The sequence below is a fragment of the Vulpes vulpes genome, chromosome 12 (genome assembly GCF_048418805.1).
Source record: "Vulpes vulpes isolate BD-2025 chromosome 12, VulVul3, whole genome shotgun sequence".
In the NCBI taxonomy this organism is placed as follows: Eukaryota; Metazoa; Chordata; class Mammalia; order Carnivora; family Canidae; genus Vulpes; species Vulpes vulpes.
The window spans coordinates 90,491,706-90,510,757 of record NC_132791.1 but is presented as its reverse complement, the minus strand read 5'-3'; the positions used below and the strand labels follow the sequence as shown (position 1 = coordinate 90,510,757).

Here is a 19,052-nt window from a genome sequence, read left to right as displayed (position 1 = left end):
CCATTGTCTCATTAATATCGGACTCTTAGGTCCCAGAGACTTAGGAAGGTGGCAGCTGGTAACAGAGGGGAAAAAAACCCTTACAGTGTTTCCTTCCAGAAAACCTTACAACGCTGATCTGCCACTTTCTCTAGCTCTTCCCTCTGAAGGACTGGAGTGAGTAGTCTGGTTTTCACCTGTTAATTCTAACTCCTTCAGTCTCTAGAATTCTCTACCATAGAAGTCATTTGAATGTATTCACAGAGAAAGCCATTTAACTCCATGGCAGCAATGGTTACTCTAGCTTAAATCTTTTAGAATAAAACATATTCATGCCAAACCCGTAACAATAGCTTGTGTGCACTTAGCAGAATGTCAGAATGCAGGATAAACTCAAAGTTATGTATGTTAATTAAAAATCCTATTTAACAAAAATGAGCTTTCCCAATTCCATAGGATCTCTCAAAGGGAATGCCCTACATTTGGCCACTTAGTAAACCTAACTGCTTCACTATCAAGTCAGTAATTGTCACAATGAGGCAGAAAGCACTGGAATATGAATTAAGAAACCCAGGTTCTTGTCTGTCTTGACTCTGGCAACAATAAGTTTTGTCATCTTGAACCTCATTTACATAATACAAGAAAAAAAAAACACCCTCTCTTATGATTGAATTAGCTACTGCTGAGTGCCATTTACCTAGAAACAAAGACTTTATGACAAGTATTCATGGAACATGGATATGCCTCAAAGCATCCTACTACATTTTAAAATTAGTAAAATAAGTATACCTTTGTGCTATTATCCACGTGTAATTCCACACTCTTAACTCCTACAAAAGAGCCTTTAGTTCTATATATATGCAACATACAAAAATTGAAGAAATATCAGGATTTATTGCCAATTTCTAAATTTGAAATTTTTGATGTGATTACTTCTCCATTTCTTAAACTTACACTTGTTTTATGAAAAATAACTTTAAAATATTAATGTTAGTTCCTTTCCCATCACAAAGCAGCACTATAAAGCCATACGAATGAGCCCTGCATAGTCCAGACTTCTTCTGATGGATAGAAACATAGGAAAAATACAGAATGATGTTTTGAACCTCAGTTGAATCAATGAGCAGCTTACTGGCGCTCATAAATTCGGAGAATCATGGACATCTAACTCAACTTTCCACCCAAAGCTGGAAATAACCACTTTCTATGATAATTCTGATAGAAATTCACCCATCTTCCTGGAAAAACCTCCTGAAAAAGTTTTCTCACTACTTCGCGAGGTAGCACATTCTGTTTTTAAAATGTTTTTTGTTTGCAGAAAACCCTTATTTTGAGCCAAAAATCTTTCTCTGTTCAACGGTTCCCCCATCAACCTGAAACTCCACACAGCTGGTGCTTTTTTTTTTTTTTTCTTTCACTTGAGAGCCCCTCATACATTGACAACAGGCATCTCACAGCAATGCCTTTCCTGGCTAACCAGGCTCAGTGAAGCCAGCTTCTCCCCAGCCTCCTTTCCTGCCCTCTTCCTCTTCCCTACTGTATCATCTGATCTTTCCTTCCCTCCTCCTTCCACAAGCATTAGTTAGTTGAATACATTAGGTATAAGATGCACAATCTTCTTCTCTGACGATAAAATCTTTAGCTAGAGGGGTGTAGACAAATGGGCTGATGACTGATTGGATAATTTCAGTCCCAAGTCTCCCCCTCAGGAGAGTAAACTGCCTCCAAGTTGTAATAAGGGTCACAGGCTTTTCCTTTCTTTCCTACTGATTAACTGGCTTATGAAGGAAAGGACTAAATGACGCTGCTAACTCCCAGGGCTGCTGTGGGGATGAGTGGCTGCAGGAAAGGTTCTCAGAACCTGGGACACAGTAAGAATGCAACTTATTTGCTATCGTTGTCAGTATATGGCTATTCGCTCTCTTTTTGCACATAGGAAAATATCCTTATTCCTTTAATTGACACTGAGAATGACCAACATGCCCTGGTTCAGTAAGTCTTCATTCTCTTAAACTGCACAGATGCCACCAGAGTCTGACCTCGGAAAGCTTAATTCACTCAGCCAAGAGAAAAGGACTAGGGTTTAAGAAAACAAAAGAAGGCCCTCCTGCCTTGTGACTCATCTGTCCTACATGTTCTATACTTAACACATCTCTGACCTGAGACTAACGCAGATGCCAAATCCAAACTGATTTTTAACTTGGGAAAAAATGTAAAGGCAAAAACTGTAGAGAACAACAAAATAAATATATCACATACATTGAAAATTGTGTCATAGCAGTTTCAAATCTTTTCAAATTAATTCAATATTTCTTGAATGTACCTACTAGGTACTTGGAACTACGGAACAAAGTATAACTGATAAAGTTGTCATTCCCTTTGTAAATCTCCCTAATCTTTTGTCTCTCGTTCCTTCCTCAGATGTAACTGTTTTAATAAATATGTTAGGCCTTTTTGTTCATGTTTCTATACATTTATATACATATATTCAAAAACAAAAACAATACTGCTTTATACATTTTAAAGATACATATAGAAGTCATATCACACTTATCTTTTTGTAGCTTAATCTATTCATGATATTACATGTAAATCTAGTACATTCACTGTAACTGCTATATAATACTTCATCATGTGACTATTTTATATTGTTACTTATCCATTTCCTCATGAAGGAATTTTAGGTTGTTTCTGGGTTTTCTATTACAAACAATGCTGCTTTGTACAAATCTCCTTGTTTTCATAAGTGAGAATTTCTCTGAAAGGAAATCTAGTTGTGGAATTGCTATATTATTTGGGGAACACATGTTCAGTTTTAGTAAAAACTACCATATTGCTCTTATGAATTTAAGGGACTTGCTACTGCCTATCTTTTAAGTTATTCCCAAATTCAGGGTTGTGGCATGGTTTTAATTTGCATTTCCTTGCTACTACTGCAGTGGTGTGTGGCTTTCAAAGTTTCCTGGCTGTGCAGGCTTCCTCTTCAGCGAGCTGCCATTTAATAACTCTTACATATGTTTCTAATGAATTGCTTGTCTTCTGTTTGATTTATAAAAGTCATTTGTATATATACCAGCCTATATTAATGTAGATTGCAAATACTACCTCCTAGTCTGTTGCTTGATTTTTTAAAAAAATATTTTTTTTAAAGAAAGAGGGTGCGCACACATACAGATGTGTGCAAGCTGGGGGCGGAGGGTCAGAGGAAGAGAATTTCAAGCAGGCCCCACGGGGGAGGGGACTATGGAGCCCTACGTGGGGCTCAATCTCATGACCCTGAGATCATGACCTGAGCTGAAATCAAGAGTTGGACTGAGGCACCTAGATACCCCTGTTGCTTGATTTTTTAATATCTTTGCCTATGGTGTCTTTTACTGTCTCAATTTTAAATGTTGATACGGCCAAGCCTGTCACTTTTTATGGTCTGTATAAGTCATACTGAAAATACCATGAGTATCAGGAAAGCCACTGGTTGTGCTCATTTTAGGAGCACACACAGGAAAGCCAACCAGTGTAATGAAATAAGCAACAGAGTAGAAGACAAGAGACACAGGTATAAAAAGGGTCTGAATTCCCCAATCCACCACTTGCTAGCTGTAGGACTCCTGATAAAAGAATCGGAGTCTCAGTTTCCTCAAACAAGGGAGAGCTACTGTACACAGCTGTCCATTTATCCAACAAGTATTCTGAGTGTCTACTACACACAGGCACAATCCCAGCACTGAAATTACAGTGGTAAACCAGACATACAAAGTCTGTGCCCTTACAGAACTCATATTGTAGTGTGGGGCGAGGGGCACAAATGATAAGTAAATAAAGACAATACAAAAGCAACTAACTAAATAACCTCAACTGAGAGGATGTTCTGAAAGTGTTTTGTAAATTGAAAAGTTTACAGGATCAAAAGGACTTTTTGATTATCACCACTTGGGACGCTGCCAGAAACTGAAGCTGCTATGCTATTTGATTTGAAAATGAACTGATAGGGAGTCAAGCCATGTAAGATAAAATAATAGGAAAGAATTTTATGCCAGGGGGGCATCATGGAGTTTGAACCAGAAACCTAGAGATTTTATTTCTCTGGCCTTGCTGGGTCTAGTCCTTGATGCAACAGCCTCCTACCAGCCAGGCTGGTCTCTTTGCTGCCCTCAATGTGTCTGATGGGTCTTCCCCTTTTTCCCCCTCATCTTAGTCTAACAGTCTCCTCCTAGGTCATGCAAAGTAAGTCCTATATTGTCTGCTTATTTCATTTTTACCCATACACTGACGTTTATAATCAATTTTCACTGCTTCCAAGCTGACATGGGAAATCTAGGAAAATAAATTATGTATATATGTTTTCTCTTTCCTCATTACTTCAAATACAGTATGCAAATCCAATAATTTCTATTTAGGGTTCTAGTACTGAAATGATGATGATCCAGGGGTCAAGGCAGAGAGAGGAAGGTATGTTTTCTCGTAGAGTAAATTTTTAGGGGTTAAGGCATTAGGTTAAGCACTATTAAGAAGCTCAAGATGTAGGCAATTTGATGCAGGCAGTTGGGCAAACAGTTAAGGTATAATCTGATTATGTGAAGCTCTCAGGATTTTCAAAATACATTCAGTTTCCTAACACAGTGCATGGATAGGTGAGAATTATTCAGCAGGAAAAACTGTTTTGAAACTAGCATGTAGCTTGGTTTTTTCATTTTTTGCTAATTAACAGAACTTCTGCAGCCTGAAGAAAAGGTACTAAATATCAGACAATGAAATCTTTATTAACTGGGCAGCCTGGGTGGCTCGGCAGTTTGGTGCCGCCTTCAGCCCAGGGTGTGATCCTGGAGACCAGGATCGAGTCCCACGTCGGGCTCCCTGCATGGAACCTGCTTCTTCCTCCACCTGTGTCTGTGCCTCTCTCTCTCTCTCTCTCTCTCTCTCTCTCTCTGTCCCTCATGAATAAATAAATAAAATCTTAAAAAAAAAAAAAAAAAGAAATCTTTATTACTTTTTCCTTCTCTCCAGAAAATGTTCTGAATTAAACTAAGATCCATGGTCACAAGAACTTGAAGATTTTTTAAATTGTCAGTAAATGTAGATTAATCAAATTAGTTTAACAGAAATTCTCTCTTGCAGACATAGATAAAGCTAGGTTGGTAACGATGAAAAGGCCTGAGTTTCTGTGGGTTACAGACACCAGTTCTGAATATCCACCATCAGCTACCTTGTATATTATGAGGAGCTTATAAACAGGCTATCTTATGTGATCCAATCTTCATCATGTGTTATTATAACACACTTTATAGAGGAGATAGAGAATTAAACCCAGGAGTGTGTGGTTCAAGAAATAACTTTTTCAAATGTCGACAACATGAAAATAAGGGAGTACTGACATATTAGTTCAACCCCTTTATAACCTCCTTATCCAGGCTCTTTCAGCCCATGTATTACAGAAACCAGGTTAATCATCCTAACTGACACTGTCATCATTTGACTCTCCATTTCAAAAACTTTGTTTACAAAATCTGGAAGGAATTTCTTGGCCTCAGATTCAAGACTCTTCAAAAACCCAACTTGACCCATCACATGCCCCTGTTGGTCCATAACCTTCACAGTTCAAAAATCATTTACTGAGCACCTAAATGTAAGCTAGGCTCTGGAAGGACATATGGCCTTGTCCATAAGATGCTCACAGTGTAGTGTTTCTCAAATATATATGCTATTGCTTTCTGGATCCTTACCTAGTTACTTCCCCTAAATGGAATGTTCTGCTTGATTCTACATTCCTCCTTTTCCTATACATCAAAATCCAACCTAGTCAAAATCTAGTGTCAATCCCAACTTTTTCATGAAGCATACACTAATTATTTTTGTTAGTTCATTCCTCTGAACCCCTAGAATATTGGATTCCAGATTTCTATGGACTTGATTCCTGGTACGCAAATTCCAAAGCCCCCCCATGCAAAGATTGTGATTCAGTAGGTCAGGCTTCATTTAGTTTGAGAATATGCATTTAAACATGTCCCAAGCTCTTGCTCCTTCTATCCATACTACCTGTCAGACAACTGGTTTGTTTTTGTTTTTTTTTTCTCCTCTCACTAAATTGACTCATCTTCTGAGTACTCTGGTATCACAAACACAATCTTGATCTCAGTCTTATCAATCGTGATGACTTTGACTCCTCAATCACCAAACACCGCCTGGTCCTGACCACATTCTTGGTTCAATAAAGAAGTTACCTGTGTTGTAGGTTTGGAGATATAGATAGACTTTTAAATTTAAAAAAAAATTTTTTTTAACTAGTATGGTTGCTTTGCACTAGTGAGTTTGAAACAGACTTCAGGCAGTTAATCTCAAAGTAAATTGTGATACATGCTATTTCTTTTTAGGAGTCCTGAGCACAAAAATGATCAAGAGAAAGGGGCTAATGCTTACCTTGAAGAACACAAAGGAGTAACAATCCCTAGCCTGTGGAGGAAGGGATGTGAAGTAACCCCTAAGGGCAATCTTGACTGGGTTGTCCTAGAAGGAAATGCAACTGAATATTTTCCTGAGAGCCCAAAGCACCCCCCCCCCTTAAGCATAACTGTACCACTGACATTAAAACATTCCCCAAATGTGCATTTCCAAAAATCAAGGAAGCTGCTAGCCCAAAAGAATAAATCTTCCCTGTAACAATTTAAGGAAAGCCTCTGAATGAGGGCAGAAAAGGTCAGTCTAGGTTCCCTCTTTCCACCAGTCAGAGAACACCACATAGACCTCTCAGAGGCAAAGAAAATAAGCTGATCAGAACTAATTTTTCTGGACAATTAAAAATGGCCTATTTTTGCTTTATGGACACCTTCTGTTTTCTTCTTTAAAGGTTTGAGGTTTGAGTTAATTTTTAATCTGACTCTAACTAACTAATCTAACTTCAATGTAACAGCTGATAAACTTTTGACCCTGCCAAAAAACTAAGGGTCCCCAAGTAGTCATAGTATCTGTTAAACTCAAAGATTCAATTGCTTAGCAATATGGAAAAATCAATCATTTAAGTCTTTAAGTGTTGCAAGTAAACTCAGATGATAAATTGTCATTATGAAACAAAAGTTTATGTGCAAAGCTACCATTGGTCTCTCTGATCAAGGTCTTTTTTTTAAAGATTTATTTATTCATTCGTTTATTTGTGGGGGTGGGGGCAGAAGGAGAGGGAGAGAATCCTAGACTTCCCACTGAGTGCAGAGTTCCACACAAGGCTCAGTCTCTTGACCCTGAGATCATGACCTGAGTTAGATCAGATGCCTAACTAAGGTGCCCTTCTGATCAGTGTCTTAATACTGCAGTCATTCTGTCGGAAAACAGTGAACCACTTTACTTATTTGCAAATATATTATTTAATTGTCTGCTAGATGGGTGTTCTATTTATTATACTAATAAACACATTTATCACACTAGTGGATTAAGTTTCATATGTACATATTTTAAATGTAAGTGACCATGAACAACATAACACTTTCACAGGGCACCTAGGTGGCTCAGCTGGTTAAGCTTATAACTCTTAATTTATGCTCAGGTCATGATTTCAGGATCATGAGATCAAGCCCCCTGTCGGGTTACATGCTAGGTGTGGGGCCTGCTTGAGATTCTCTCTCTCAAAACAAAACAACAAAAAAAACACACACAAACACTTTTCCTGGCATGCTCCATTTTCCAAATATTGGAAATGGATCATTAGGTTGTATGTATTTGTTTACATATTTAAATACATACATATAATCTATGTAACATGCAAAGACAGATATCATATATATAAATACAAATATATATTTACCTATCTATCCATCTATTCTTAAAATTTGCGGGGAAGAAACTACATGGAAAAGTCATTTTGATTCGTCCATTCTCATCTATGATAATAGAGAAGAGTACTATGGCTTTCATCACATTTTTGTGAGAAGAATACATTTACACCAGTTCATGGATAAATCTATATGGAATAAAACAGGTAATGTTTTTGGATCAGAAGATTTATATCTGGTTTTGCTACCTCTAGTATGTGACCTTAGATAAATTATTTATTCTTAGACACTCAATTTTCTCAGTTGTAAAGTAGGTTCATTGATACAGGACTTGCCTCTCTCAAAAGTTTTTTGTAAGGTTTCAAAAGAGGTAAATGTTTTCCAATGCACTTCTACACACATTAAGTGATTAATAAATATAAAATAAGTACACTTGCAGTGATAACTAAAAGCCAAAACAACGTATATGTAAAAATCAAAAAAATTACTCAGTAAATTCATAAAGCATCGCTTTGTTTATATTACTATTAAGATATTCATTTTCAATTTCAGTAAGAATTTAATGCTATTACTTGTAGATTTCATTACGTAAAAATAACAACATACCTTGGCCCCATCTACAAATTATATTACTGGAAGAAAATATTACAGAAATGCATACACATTTTAATTTCAAGAACTTAAAATTACGGGTTTCACTACTTAAAAATGACATAACCTGACCCTTTCCACAAATATAATGATTGTGAAATGTAAATATAGTTGTAGGAACACATACATCATCATTTACTAAAAAGTTACGCAAATATATATGCATGGATGAAACAACTAATTACTGAAACATGCCTAAACTCAACTATGATAAATAATTATAAATGCATTAAGAGATAATGGTCTTTAAAAGAACTGTATATGGACATGCTTGCAAAGCAGATATGCATTTCCAAATTAATATTTTATGGATAGTATATGAGATTGATGAGAAAAGAGCATTGCATGGAAAACCAGCAAAACTGGCCTTCACTTTATCAGCAAATAACTGTTTAGCATTTACCATAGGTTAGGCATTAGTCTAGATACTTGAGATACTTTACTAAGCAAAGCAAACAAAAATCTCTCCTCATGAAGCTTGCAAACAAAAGGGGACATGAAAGGACAAGTCATGAAGGGACACAGAAAAATCACTGCAAATAATAATTATTAAAAGGTACCAAGTATTATATAAATGAATAAATCAAGTGCTATGAAAAAATATAGGAGTGTAGGGGATCGGGCACGTGTGAATATGGTAAGGCAGGTTTTAGTTTTAATTAGACTACCCTAAGCACTCTATTTAAGAAAGTACTAAGCAATAACTGAAATGAAAAAATACACTAGAGGGAATCAACAATAGATTAGAGGATGCAGAAGAACAGATTGGCAATCTACAAGACAACGTAATGGAAAGCACCCAAGCTGGAAAGCATAAAAGCAAAAAGAATAGAAAAAGAAAAGAAAGGAGAAAAGGTTAAGGGTTCTATTGGGCAACACCAAGGGAAGGAACATTTGTATTATATGGGTCTCAGAGGGAGAAGAGAGAAAAGGGCAGAAATTATATTTGAAGAAATAATAGCTGAACACTTCCTAACCTAGAGAAGGAGACAGACTTCTAGGTTCAAGAAGCAGAGAGCTCAAACAAGATGAACCAAGGAGATCCACACCATATGTAATAACTAAACTGTTAAAGATTACAAATAAGCAGAGCATTTTAAAAGCAGCAAGAGAGGAGCAACTAATCACAAATGAATTAGGGAAATCCCAGGAAGCTGTCTGCTAATTTTTCAGCAGAAACTTTGCAGGCCAGAAGAGAGTGGAGGATATATTCAAAGTGTTGAAAGGGAAAAACAACAACAATAGCAAGATTATCATTCAGAATAGGAGAGAGAGTTTCCCAGACAAATAGAAGTTAAAGGAGTTCACCACTGCTAAATTGGCTTTAGAGGAAATGTTAAAGGGACTTCATTAAAAGGAAGAGTCATAATTGGAATTATGAAATTTGCAGAATTAGAAAATTATGAAAGGACAAAGTTTTATGAATAAAAGCAAACATACAGTAAATATAGTTTAACAATCACTTACAAAGCTACTACGCAGGTTACAGAACAAAAGTAGCAAAATCGATCATAAAGATTTGTTAAGGGAACTTAATACATAAAATGTGACAGAAGAGCACAAATAGTTTTCTTAGAATGTGTGTGAACTTCAGCGACCATCAACTTAATATAAACTGCTATAGGGATGTCTGGGTGGCTCAGCGGTTGAGCGTCTGCCTTTGGCTCAGGGTATGATCCCAGAGTCCCAGGATCAAGTCCCACATTGGGCTTCCTGCATGGAGCCTGCTGCTCCCTCTGCCTATGTCTCTGCCTCTCGCTCTCTGTGTCGTCTCTCATGAATAAGTAAAATCTTAAAAAATATATATGTGTATACATATATATATTTTATATATATGTGTGTACATATATATGTGTGTGTGTATATATATAAACTGCTGTATAGATGTTATATATGAACCTAATGGAACCCACAAACAAAAACCTCTAACAAATACATAAAAAACAAAGAGAAAGAAAGGCAAACATAACACTAAAGAAAACCATGAACCACAAGGAAAGAGAGCAAGGGGGAAAAGGAACAGAGAACAAAGAAAAAAAATCCAGTCATTTAACAAAATGGCAGTGAGTACATACCTATCAATAATTACTTTAAATGTAAATGGTCTAAATGTGCCAAAAGATACAGGATGACCAAATTTAAAAAAATAATAAAGTTCTATATGTTTACATGCTGCCTACAAGAGATCCACTGCAGATATAAAAATACGTAAGATCGAAAGTGAAGGTATGGAAAAAAATATTTCATGCAAAGAGAGGTGCAAAAGAATAATTTTAAAAAGCCAAACTAGCTATCGACAAAAGAGACTTTCAAACAAAGACTGCATAAAGAATGACATTACATAATAATAAAGGGATCAAATAACAAAAGGACATAATAATTGTGAATATTTACACACCCAACAGCGGAGCATGTGAATATATAAATAGTGAAAAGGACAGTAATACAATAATAGCAGGGGACTTTAACACCCACTTACAACAATGGATAGATCATCCAGGCACAAAATCAGAAGAAGGAAATAATAAAGATTGAGGAATATATGAAAGATTTCTTTTAAAAAAATGAAAGATTAATGAAATCAAGAACTAGTTCTTTGAAAAGATAAACAAAATTGATAAACCTCTAGCCAAACTCCAAGAAAAAAAGAGAAGACACAAATAACTAACACCAGAAATGAAAGAGAAGTGACAACGAACACCACAGAAATACAAAGAACATAAAAGATTACTAAGAAAAATCATTTTTGCCAACAAAAATTATATGAGAACGTAGAAGAAACGGATAAATTTTTAGAAACATACAATCTTCCAACAGTCAATCAGGAAGAAACAGAGAATTTGAACAGACCAATTACTAATAACAAATTCAATCAGTAATCAAAAACCTCCCAACAAACGTAAGCCCAGGACCAGATGGATTCACAGGTGAGTATACCACACATTTAAAGAAGAGCTAACACCAATTCGCAAACTCTTCCCAAAACAGAAGACGAAGGAAGCTTCCAAATACCTTCTCTGTCAGCATTACCCTGATACCAAGACCAGACACTACAAAAAAAGAAAACTATAGGCAATATGCCTGATGAATGTAGATGCAAAAATCCTCAAAATATTAGCAAGCCAATTCCAACAACACATTAAAAGGATGCCAAGATCAAGTGGGATTTATTCTGGGGAGCAAGTTTAGTCAATACCTGCACATCTGTCAATGTGATATGCCACATTAACGAAGCAAAAGGTAATAATCGTATGATAATGGCAATAAACGCAAAGAAGAATCTGACAAGATTTAACATCCACTTGTGATAAAAAATGCTCAACGATACGTGCTTAGAGGGAATATATGTCAACATAATAAAGGCCATATATGACAAACCAGAGCTGACATCATATTCAATGGTGAAAAACCAAATTTTCCCTCTAAGATCGGGAACAAGACAAGGACGCCCACTGTCACCACTTTGATTTAACACAGTAACTATAAGTGGCAGCAAACAATGAAAATAGATGAATGGTATCCAAATGGGTAGGGGAAAAGGAAAACTCACTATTAGCAGATGACAAAATACTATATACAGACAACCCTAAAGGCTTCACCAAAACGCCATTATGGTAAATGAATTCAGTACGGTTGCAAAATATAAATATACATAAGTCTGTTGCACTTCTATATACTAACAAAGCAGAAAGAGAAATTATGGAAACAATTCCACTTGTCACTGCACCAAAAAGAATAAAATACCTAGGAATAAACCTTACCAAGGAAGTGAAAGACCTATACTCTAAAAACTATAAAACGCCGATAAAAAAAATTGAAGACACCATAAACAAATGAAAAAATATACCATGCTCGTAGACTGGGACAATAATATTGTTAAAAATATCCATACTACCCAAAGGAATATACAAATTCAATGCAGTCACCATCAAGTCAGCATTTTTCACACATCTCAGAATAAATAATCTTAATGTTAGTATGGAACCACAGAAAGAAGACCCTGCATGGCCAAAGCAATCTGAAGAAGAACAAAGCTGGAGGCATCACAATCTGATTTCAAAATATACTACAAAGCCACAGAACTCAAAAGAGTATGGTACTGGCACAAAAACAGGCACATAGATCAATGGTACAGGATAGAGAGCCCAGGATAATGAACTCATGCTTCTATAGGTTAATTAATCTAGGAAAAAGGAAGCAAGAATATACAACAGGAAAAGAAATAGTCTTCTCATTGATGATGCTGGGAAAACTTGACAGCTACATGCAAAAGAAGGAAACTGAATCACCTTCTCACATCATACACAAAAAAAAACTCAAAAATAGATTAAAGACCTAAATGTGAGACATGAAACCATAAAAATCCTAGAAGACAGGCAGTAATTTCTTTGTTGGCCTTAGTGATATTTTTCTAGATCTGTCTCCTCAGGCAGGGGAAACAAAGGCAAAAATAAATACACTATTGGGACTACATCAAAATAAAAAGCTTCTGCACAGCGAAGAAAACAACACAACAAAAAAGCAACCTACTGAATGGAATGGTGCAAATGATTGCAAATAAGGTACCTGATAAAGGGTTCATTACCAAAATATATAAATAACTTATACAATTCAACACCAAGAACCCCAGATGACAGGATTAAAAAATGGGTAGAGGACCCGAAGAGAAAGTTTTCCAAACAAGACATAAAAACATATAAAAATATGCTCAACATCACTAATCATCAGGGAAATACAAATGAAAACCACACTGAGATATCTTACACCTGCCAGAATGGCTAGGATCAAAAGGGAAAAAAAAATAACAAGTGTTCGCAGGGGGAGAAGGGGGAGGAAGGAGGGGAGGAGGAATTAAGAAGATAGTGATAGAGCTCTGTGGCAGAGGGAGGGAGCCAGCCAGCCAGCCAGCAAGAAGAGTCAGTGTGAAGGCTCCACGGTCTGCCAAAACAATCTTGTGAAAAGAGAACACCCCATTTTGCAGATGAGTAAATAGTGTCTCAAAAGTGATGTGATTTAGGGAATGGAGCTAGGCAATAAAAAAGCCAGACTAGAGCAGCCCGGGTGGCTCAACGGTTTAGCACCGCCTTCAGCCCAGGGCCTGATCCTGGAGACTTGGGATAGAGCCTGAATCATGCTCCCTGAATAGGAGCCTGCTTCTCCCTCTGTCTCTGCCTCTCTCTGTGTGTCTCTCATGAATAAATAAATAAAATCTAAAAAAAAAAAAGCCAGATTAGAAAGGTACTAGATTTCTTAATTCTCAGTCTAGCACCTTTCTGTTGTTTTGTGCCTTTGTTCATCAGGTGAGAGGCAAGTGTGCTGTGTCCTATAAAGGCCTGAGTAAGGGGTTACATAGTTGCGGTTGTTGCTGCTGTTATTACTAATCAGGTGCACTGACAGTTCTTGAAAGGTAGTTAAAGCTCAAAGGATAATTTCATTTTCCCTTCCCGTGGTTTATTTTTTTCCTTCCTTTATCTGTGCTTCTTTCCTTGGGTGGGTCATTTCAATATCAAATTGTCAGTTAAAGGAATCCTATTTCTTTGGATATTTGATAAAGGTGTGAAACATAGGAATAAGGTATGAAATAGAAAGCATGTATAACAGTATACAAAGGAGCTGTGAGAGAATGGTGAGAACGTGGAGCCCAGGGACTCCGCAGGTAGAGGACCACCTTTCTCTAGAGGCAGGAAGCGCAGAAGGAAGGGAAGTGTAGGGAGGGGGGCCTTGGAAACACAGTAGGATCAGAGCTCCTCGCACCCCCACCCCACCCCACCCCCAAGTTTTAAGCTACTAGAGGAAAATGAGGACTCTGGCCTTGAAAAAATAATGAGCTTCAAGTGAAAAGGTAAAAAAAGAAAAAAAAAAGAAAAAAAAAAAGAAAAAAAAAAGACTAAGAAACCACAAAGGAGGAAATCTGTAAGAAAGGCAAGAATAACGGAGAGGGGGCTGGAGAAGAGAGAAGATGTAAAGAGACTTTCAACAAGTGAGACTGTTACACAATAAACAATATAAAAGAAAAAGGCGAGTAAGAATCCGATTTCAGACACCGTAGACTCGAAAGCCGGTGGAATTACTAACAGCCAAAGGGAAGACAGAGGACAGTCTGAAAGGTGAGTAGCTGACTTTTGGTAACACCAGGTTTTAGGTGGCAGTGAGGTTCTCACGAGTGGGAAGGGTCCAGCAGAGAAGAGGTAAATTTGGAAGATGAGTATCACCTGGGGCAAACTCGGCCCCACAGGTAGCCACCGAGCACTTGAAATTGTGGCTCACCTGAACTGCACATGCTGTCAGTATAAAACACACCAGATTTTGAAGACTTCATATGGGGGGAAAAAAAAGTATATCTAATTTTGTTACACTTACTTCATGTTGAAATAATATCTGCATGAATTGGGTTAAATAAAGTATATTATTAAAATTAATTTCACCTGTCTCTTACTATGATTACAAGAAAATTTTAAATTACAGATGCAATTTGTGTATTTCTACTGGACAGTGCTGATATAGAGCAATAAACAATATAAAAGAAAACATTTCAGGATCACATAAGGGAATGAGAACCAGGAGAGAGTTACAGATATTATTCTGACACATTTCAACTAGAAACAGCCAGATATGGGAGCAACAACACACGTCGTTATAAAAGATCATATTCACTGAATGCTCAAAGAGCTATACTAGCCACATCTGGTTCATTATCTTCTTCGTTCCTCCCAACGTTATGAAATGATACCATTGTCTTCTTTTACAGAAAAATGTTCTAAAGAAGTTAACCTGCCCAAGGTCACACAGTTAAATCTTGATGTTAGAGTTCAAATCCGTGACTCCCTCCAGATCTCAAAGTCTAAACCGCCACATCATCAATTCCAGAACAATTTACACTCTGCAACCCTTAAATCGTTAAATGGTTATATTTAAACTAACAATTTACTAGAATGGTCCACTGTCAGAGTCAGGGAAGTACCAGTGATGTCCTAATTTGATTAAGATACAAATGTGTAAATTTGTAACTTCAGAATTCTGCTGAGCTACTCAGGTTGGCATATTTTCACTGTGTTTAGAGTTTAATGGTACAAGGTCTTGCCTTTAATCCACTCTGAAAAAATCCAAAACTTTCAAGTTAGACGGTAGGCTGTTGAAGATGATCCTGGGCATAACCCTCCACAGAAGGGCCCTGAGTTCTGAATATAACAAACATGATATGGAGCCACTTAAATTTTAAACACCCTCTTTCAGACTATGAGAGCACCTGAACCTCCCAAACTGATTCAAATATTTTGAAGGGTTCAATTAAACTTCAATTAAAAAAAAATGGTTTCAAGGGAGCTGGATGAAATTGCAACCTTTTGTTGAAAGAACAAGAATTAAGTATCCCCAGCTGGATACCTTAAAACGGGATTTATACTCCTTGAAAAAGGCTATGCTTTGAGGAGTAGAAGAAAAGATGACTTGATATTTTGACTGGAATCATAACATAAAATCCCCTATAACTATAAATTGGGATCAAAAGAATGAGGGGTCTTTCACTTAGGTTTGGTGGCTGGATTTAATTTCAAAGACAAATTTATCATTCTTTCCTTTCCATCTTTCATCTTTACTACCTACCTGGCCAAGGCAGCAATCACAGAACTGCTAAACTCATTTTCAAGACAATTTTACTACGCAGTCTGGCTCAGATTATAAAAACACATGTCCCCAGGCTGAAAACAAAGGATTGCTATACATTTACATCACAGAGATGGGAAAACAAAAGGGAACTTGAGGAAAAAAAAAATAATATGCTTTGGAATAAGACTAATTAGCAGACATCGTGAGCAACTTTTCATGTTGGATTTGGAGCCAAAGCAGTGTCCTTCTGAAACTGACCCACTAGCTTATTTTTGAATTTAAGCCCCAGAAGCCTTCCCACTGCCGGCATCATTTTTTTTTTAAGTAACTTGTATATGGACAAATGCATAAAAATATCTCCTCTGAAAACCCACAGTTTCTGAAAAACACTTTTCTAAAAAGGTAGTATCACGAGTACAGGGTAGAGCTAATAAGCGCTAGCCCCTTATTTTGGCTCTTGTAGATTAATTCCCATGACTCTTCCATCCAATTAAGGTGATATCCTTGGACTTGTTTCCTTACTCATTACAATTTGTAATATTTTCTAACAAAGGTCCAGGCCTCCAAGGAGAGAGCCAGTTAGCCCTAAAAATGCGTTATCCCTCCGTGTGCAAAGGTGTCAAGAGCATGAAGTGACAGACTCCAGCATTAAGAGCCGCCCAGCTACACTTTTGTCACTAAGGGTCACCACACGGAGTCCCTCCTTTCCAAGAGCATTCCTCCTCTCAAACTTGGCTGGAGACTGTCATCCCTGTAACTGCCAACTGGATAGAGCATCCTTGCAGTTGCACAGCCGCTTCCCCTTTGTACATCAGCATTCTCTATGCTGGTGTTCGGGGTGAATCTTCTCATTTCCGGAGCACATACTATGTGCCAGGCGCTGTCGTAGGTGCTAGAAACAGAGCAGCTCACCAAGTGAAAAGAATCTCTATGCTGGCATTTACATTCTGGCGGGGGGGTGGGGGGGCACTCCTTTAGTAAACAAGAATTTAAACAAAATAGTATGTCAAGGGATCCCGGGTGGCTCAGCGGTTCAGCGCCTGCCTTTGGCTCAGGGGGTGATCCTGGAGACCCTGGATCGAGTCCAGCATCACCACATCAGGCTCCCTGCATGGAGCCTGCTTCTCTCTCTGCCTGCCTGTGTGTGTGTGTGTGTGTGTGAGAGAGAGAGAGAGAGAGAGAGAGAGATGAATAAATAAATAAAATCATGGGCAGCCCAGGCGGCTCAGCAGTATAGCACCTGCCTTCAGCCCAGGGCCTGGTCCTGGAGTCCCAGGATCGAGTCCCACGTCGGGCTCCCTGCATGGAGCCTGCTTCTGTCTCTGCCTGGCCTCTGCCTCTCTCTCTCTCTCTCTGTCTCTCTCTCTCTGTGCCTCTCATGAATAAATACAATCTTTAAAATAAATAAAAATAAAATCTTTAAAAAAAAAGAAGCATGTCAAATAATAAAAGCCAAAAATGAAAAAGAAAAAAAAAAAATAAAGGAGCAAGGAGGGTGAATGAAGCAAGTAGGAACTGGGGTGGGTGGAGTAGAAAAAAAGAAAAAAGAAAAAAAAAAAGACTGAAATTGGAGATGGAGCCGGCTGCGAGTACCACCGGGCGGAGGGCGCAGCGGGGCTGCCGGCGGCGGGGGGCGGGGGGCGGGGGGCGGGGAGCGCGGAGCGCACGGAGGTCGGCGGACTCCAGCGAGGCCCGCGGCGGCACCTTCTCGTCCCGGGGTCCCGGGGGGCGGGGAGCACAGGGTCCGGGTCCGGGTCCGCGCAGCCGGCGAGCGGCCGTCGGGAAGAGGACCGGGGTCCCCGGCCCCCGGCCCCCCGCCCCCCGCCCCCGCGGCGCCTCCCCGACTGCCCCGGGCAGACCCAGCCGGGCGGGACACGCCCCCGGGGCCGCAGGCACCGGGTCAGCCGTTAGCCGACGAGGCCCCGAGGTCCAGGGCGGGGCGGGGCGGGGCGGGGCGGGGCGGGGGCGTCGGGCATCCCGGGCGCCCGGCGGGCCGCGAGCCGGCAGCGGGGGCGGGACCCAGCCCCGAGACCGCGGCCGCCCCGGGCCCGCCGAGCGCCGCAGGTTCCAGCGGCCGAACCCGCGGCTCCCGCGCCCCCGGCCGGCCCTTCCCGCCCGCGCGTCGGTGGAGGAGGGACGGGGCGGCGGGCGGCGGGCGGCGGGCGGCGGGGCGGGGCGGGCACTCACCATGATCCGCGGCGCCCGGCGGCCCGGGTGCGCTGTCCAGGGTAGCGCCGTCCGTGTGCCCCGGCTCCCGCCGCGCCCGCTCTTCTTACCCACGCCCACGCCCACGCCCACATCCACGCCCACGCCCACGCCCACGCCCGGCGCGCGCACGCCCGCCCCCGCCCCCGCCCCCTCGGGCCCGCGCGCCTCCCGCGCGGCGCTCCCACCGCCAGGGCCGTTTCGGGCGCCCGCGCTCCCCCTCCCTCCCCTCCCTCCCCTCCGTCCCCTCCCCGCAGGCCGCGGCGCGAGGGCCGGCGGGAGGGGCGGGGCCGGCGGGAGGGGCGGGGCCGGCGGGAGGGGCGGGGCCGGCGGGAGGGGCGGGGCCGGCGGGAGGGGCGGGGCGCCCCCTGCCGGCCTCGCGAGGATTTGCAGGCCCAGCCCGCGTCCTGCGCGCGCCTCGGCCCAATGATCGCAGAGGCCCCGCGCGCCCCGCCGGCCTCGGTGCGCTCTGCCCCGGGGAGCCGGTGGCGGCCAGGGGAGGGTGGAGGGTCGGGGGCCCTGGAGGGGTCGGGGCCGTGGAGGGTCGTGGAGGGTCGTGGAGGGTCGTGGAGGGTCAGGGGGCCGGGGAGGCCCGTGGAGGGTAATTTCTGTCTAAACTTGAACAACTCGGGGCCGTGGAGGGTCCGGGGGCCGGGGAGGGTCCGGGGACCGGGGAAGGTCCGGGCGCCGCTCGTCCTCCTGGCGGCTCCGCGGCCCGTCAGCGCGAAGGGCCCTTGCTGGAGCGGGTTTGTGGACGTGCGCGTCTTAGGTCCCGGGGCCAGTCGGGTTCTGACGGCATAAGGCGGGGAGCAGGTCAGTGTGAGCCCCGCGTCCTCCCGTCTCACCCGACGCTGCCTG

General features: G+C 41.0%; 1 protein-coding gene across 1 annotated transcript in view; it reads right to left on the bottom strand.

The window, feature by feature from the left end:
* Positions 1–18,323, bottom strand: part of ELOVL2 (ELOVL fatty acid elongase 2) — a 63,615-nt gene extending 45,292 nt beyond the window's left edge. Inside the window, exon 1 of the mRNA XM_072729147.1 lies at positions 18,177–18,323. Coding sequence (XP_072585248.1) covers positions 18,177–18,179 — 3 coding nt within the window. The 5' untranslated portion in view covers positions 18,180–18,323. The remainder of the gene's footprint in view (positions 1–18,176) is intronic.
* Between the last annotated feature and the right edge of the window lie 729 nt (positions 18,324–19,052).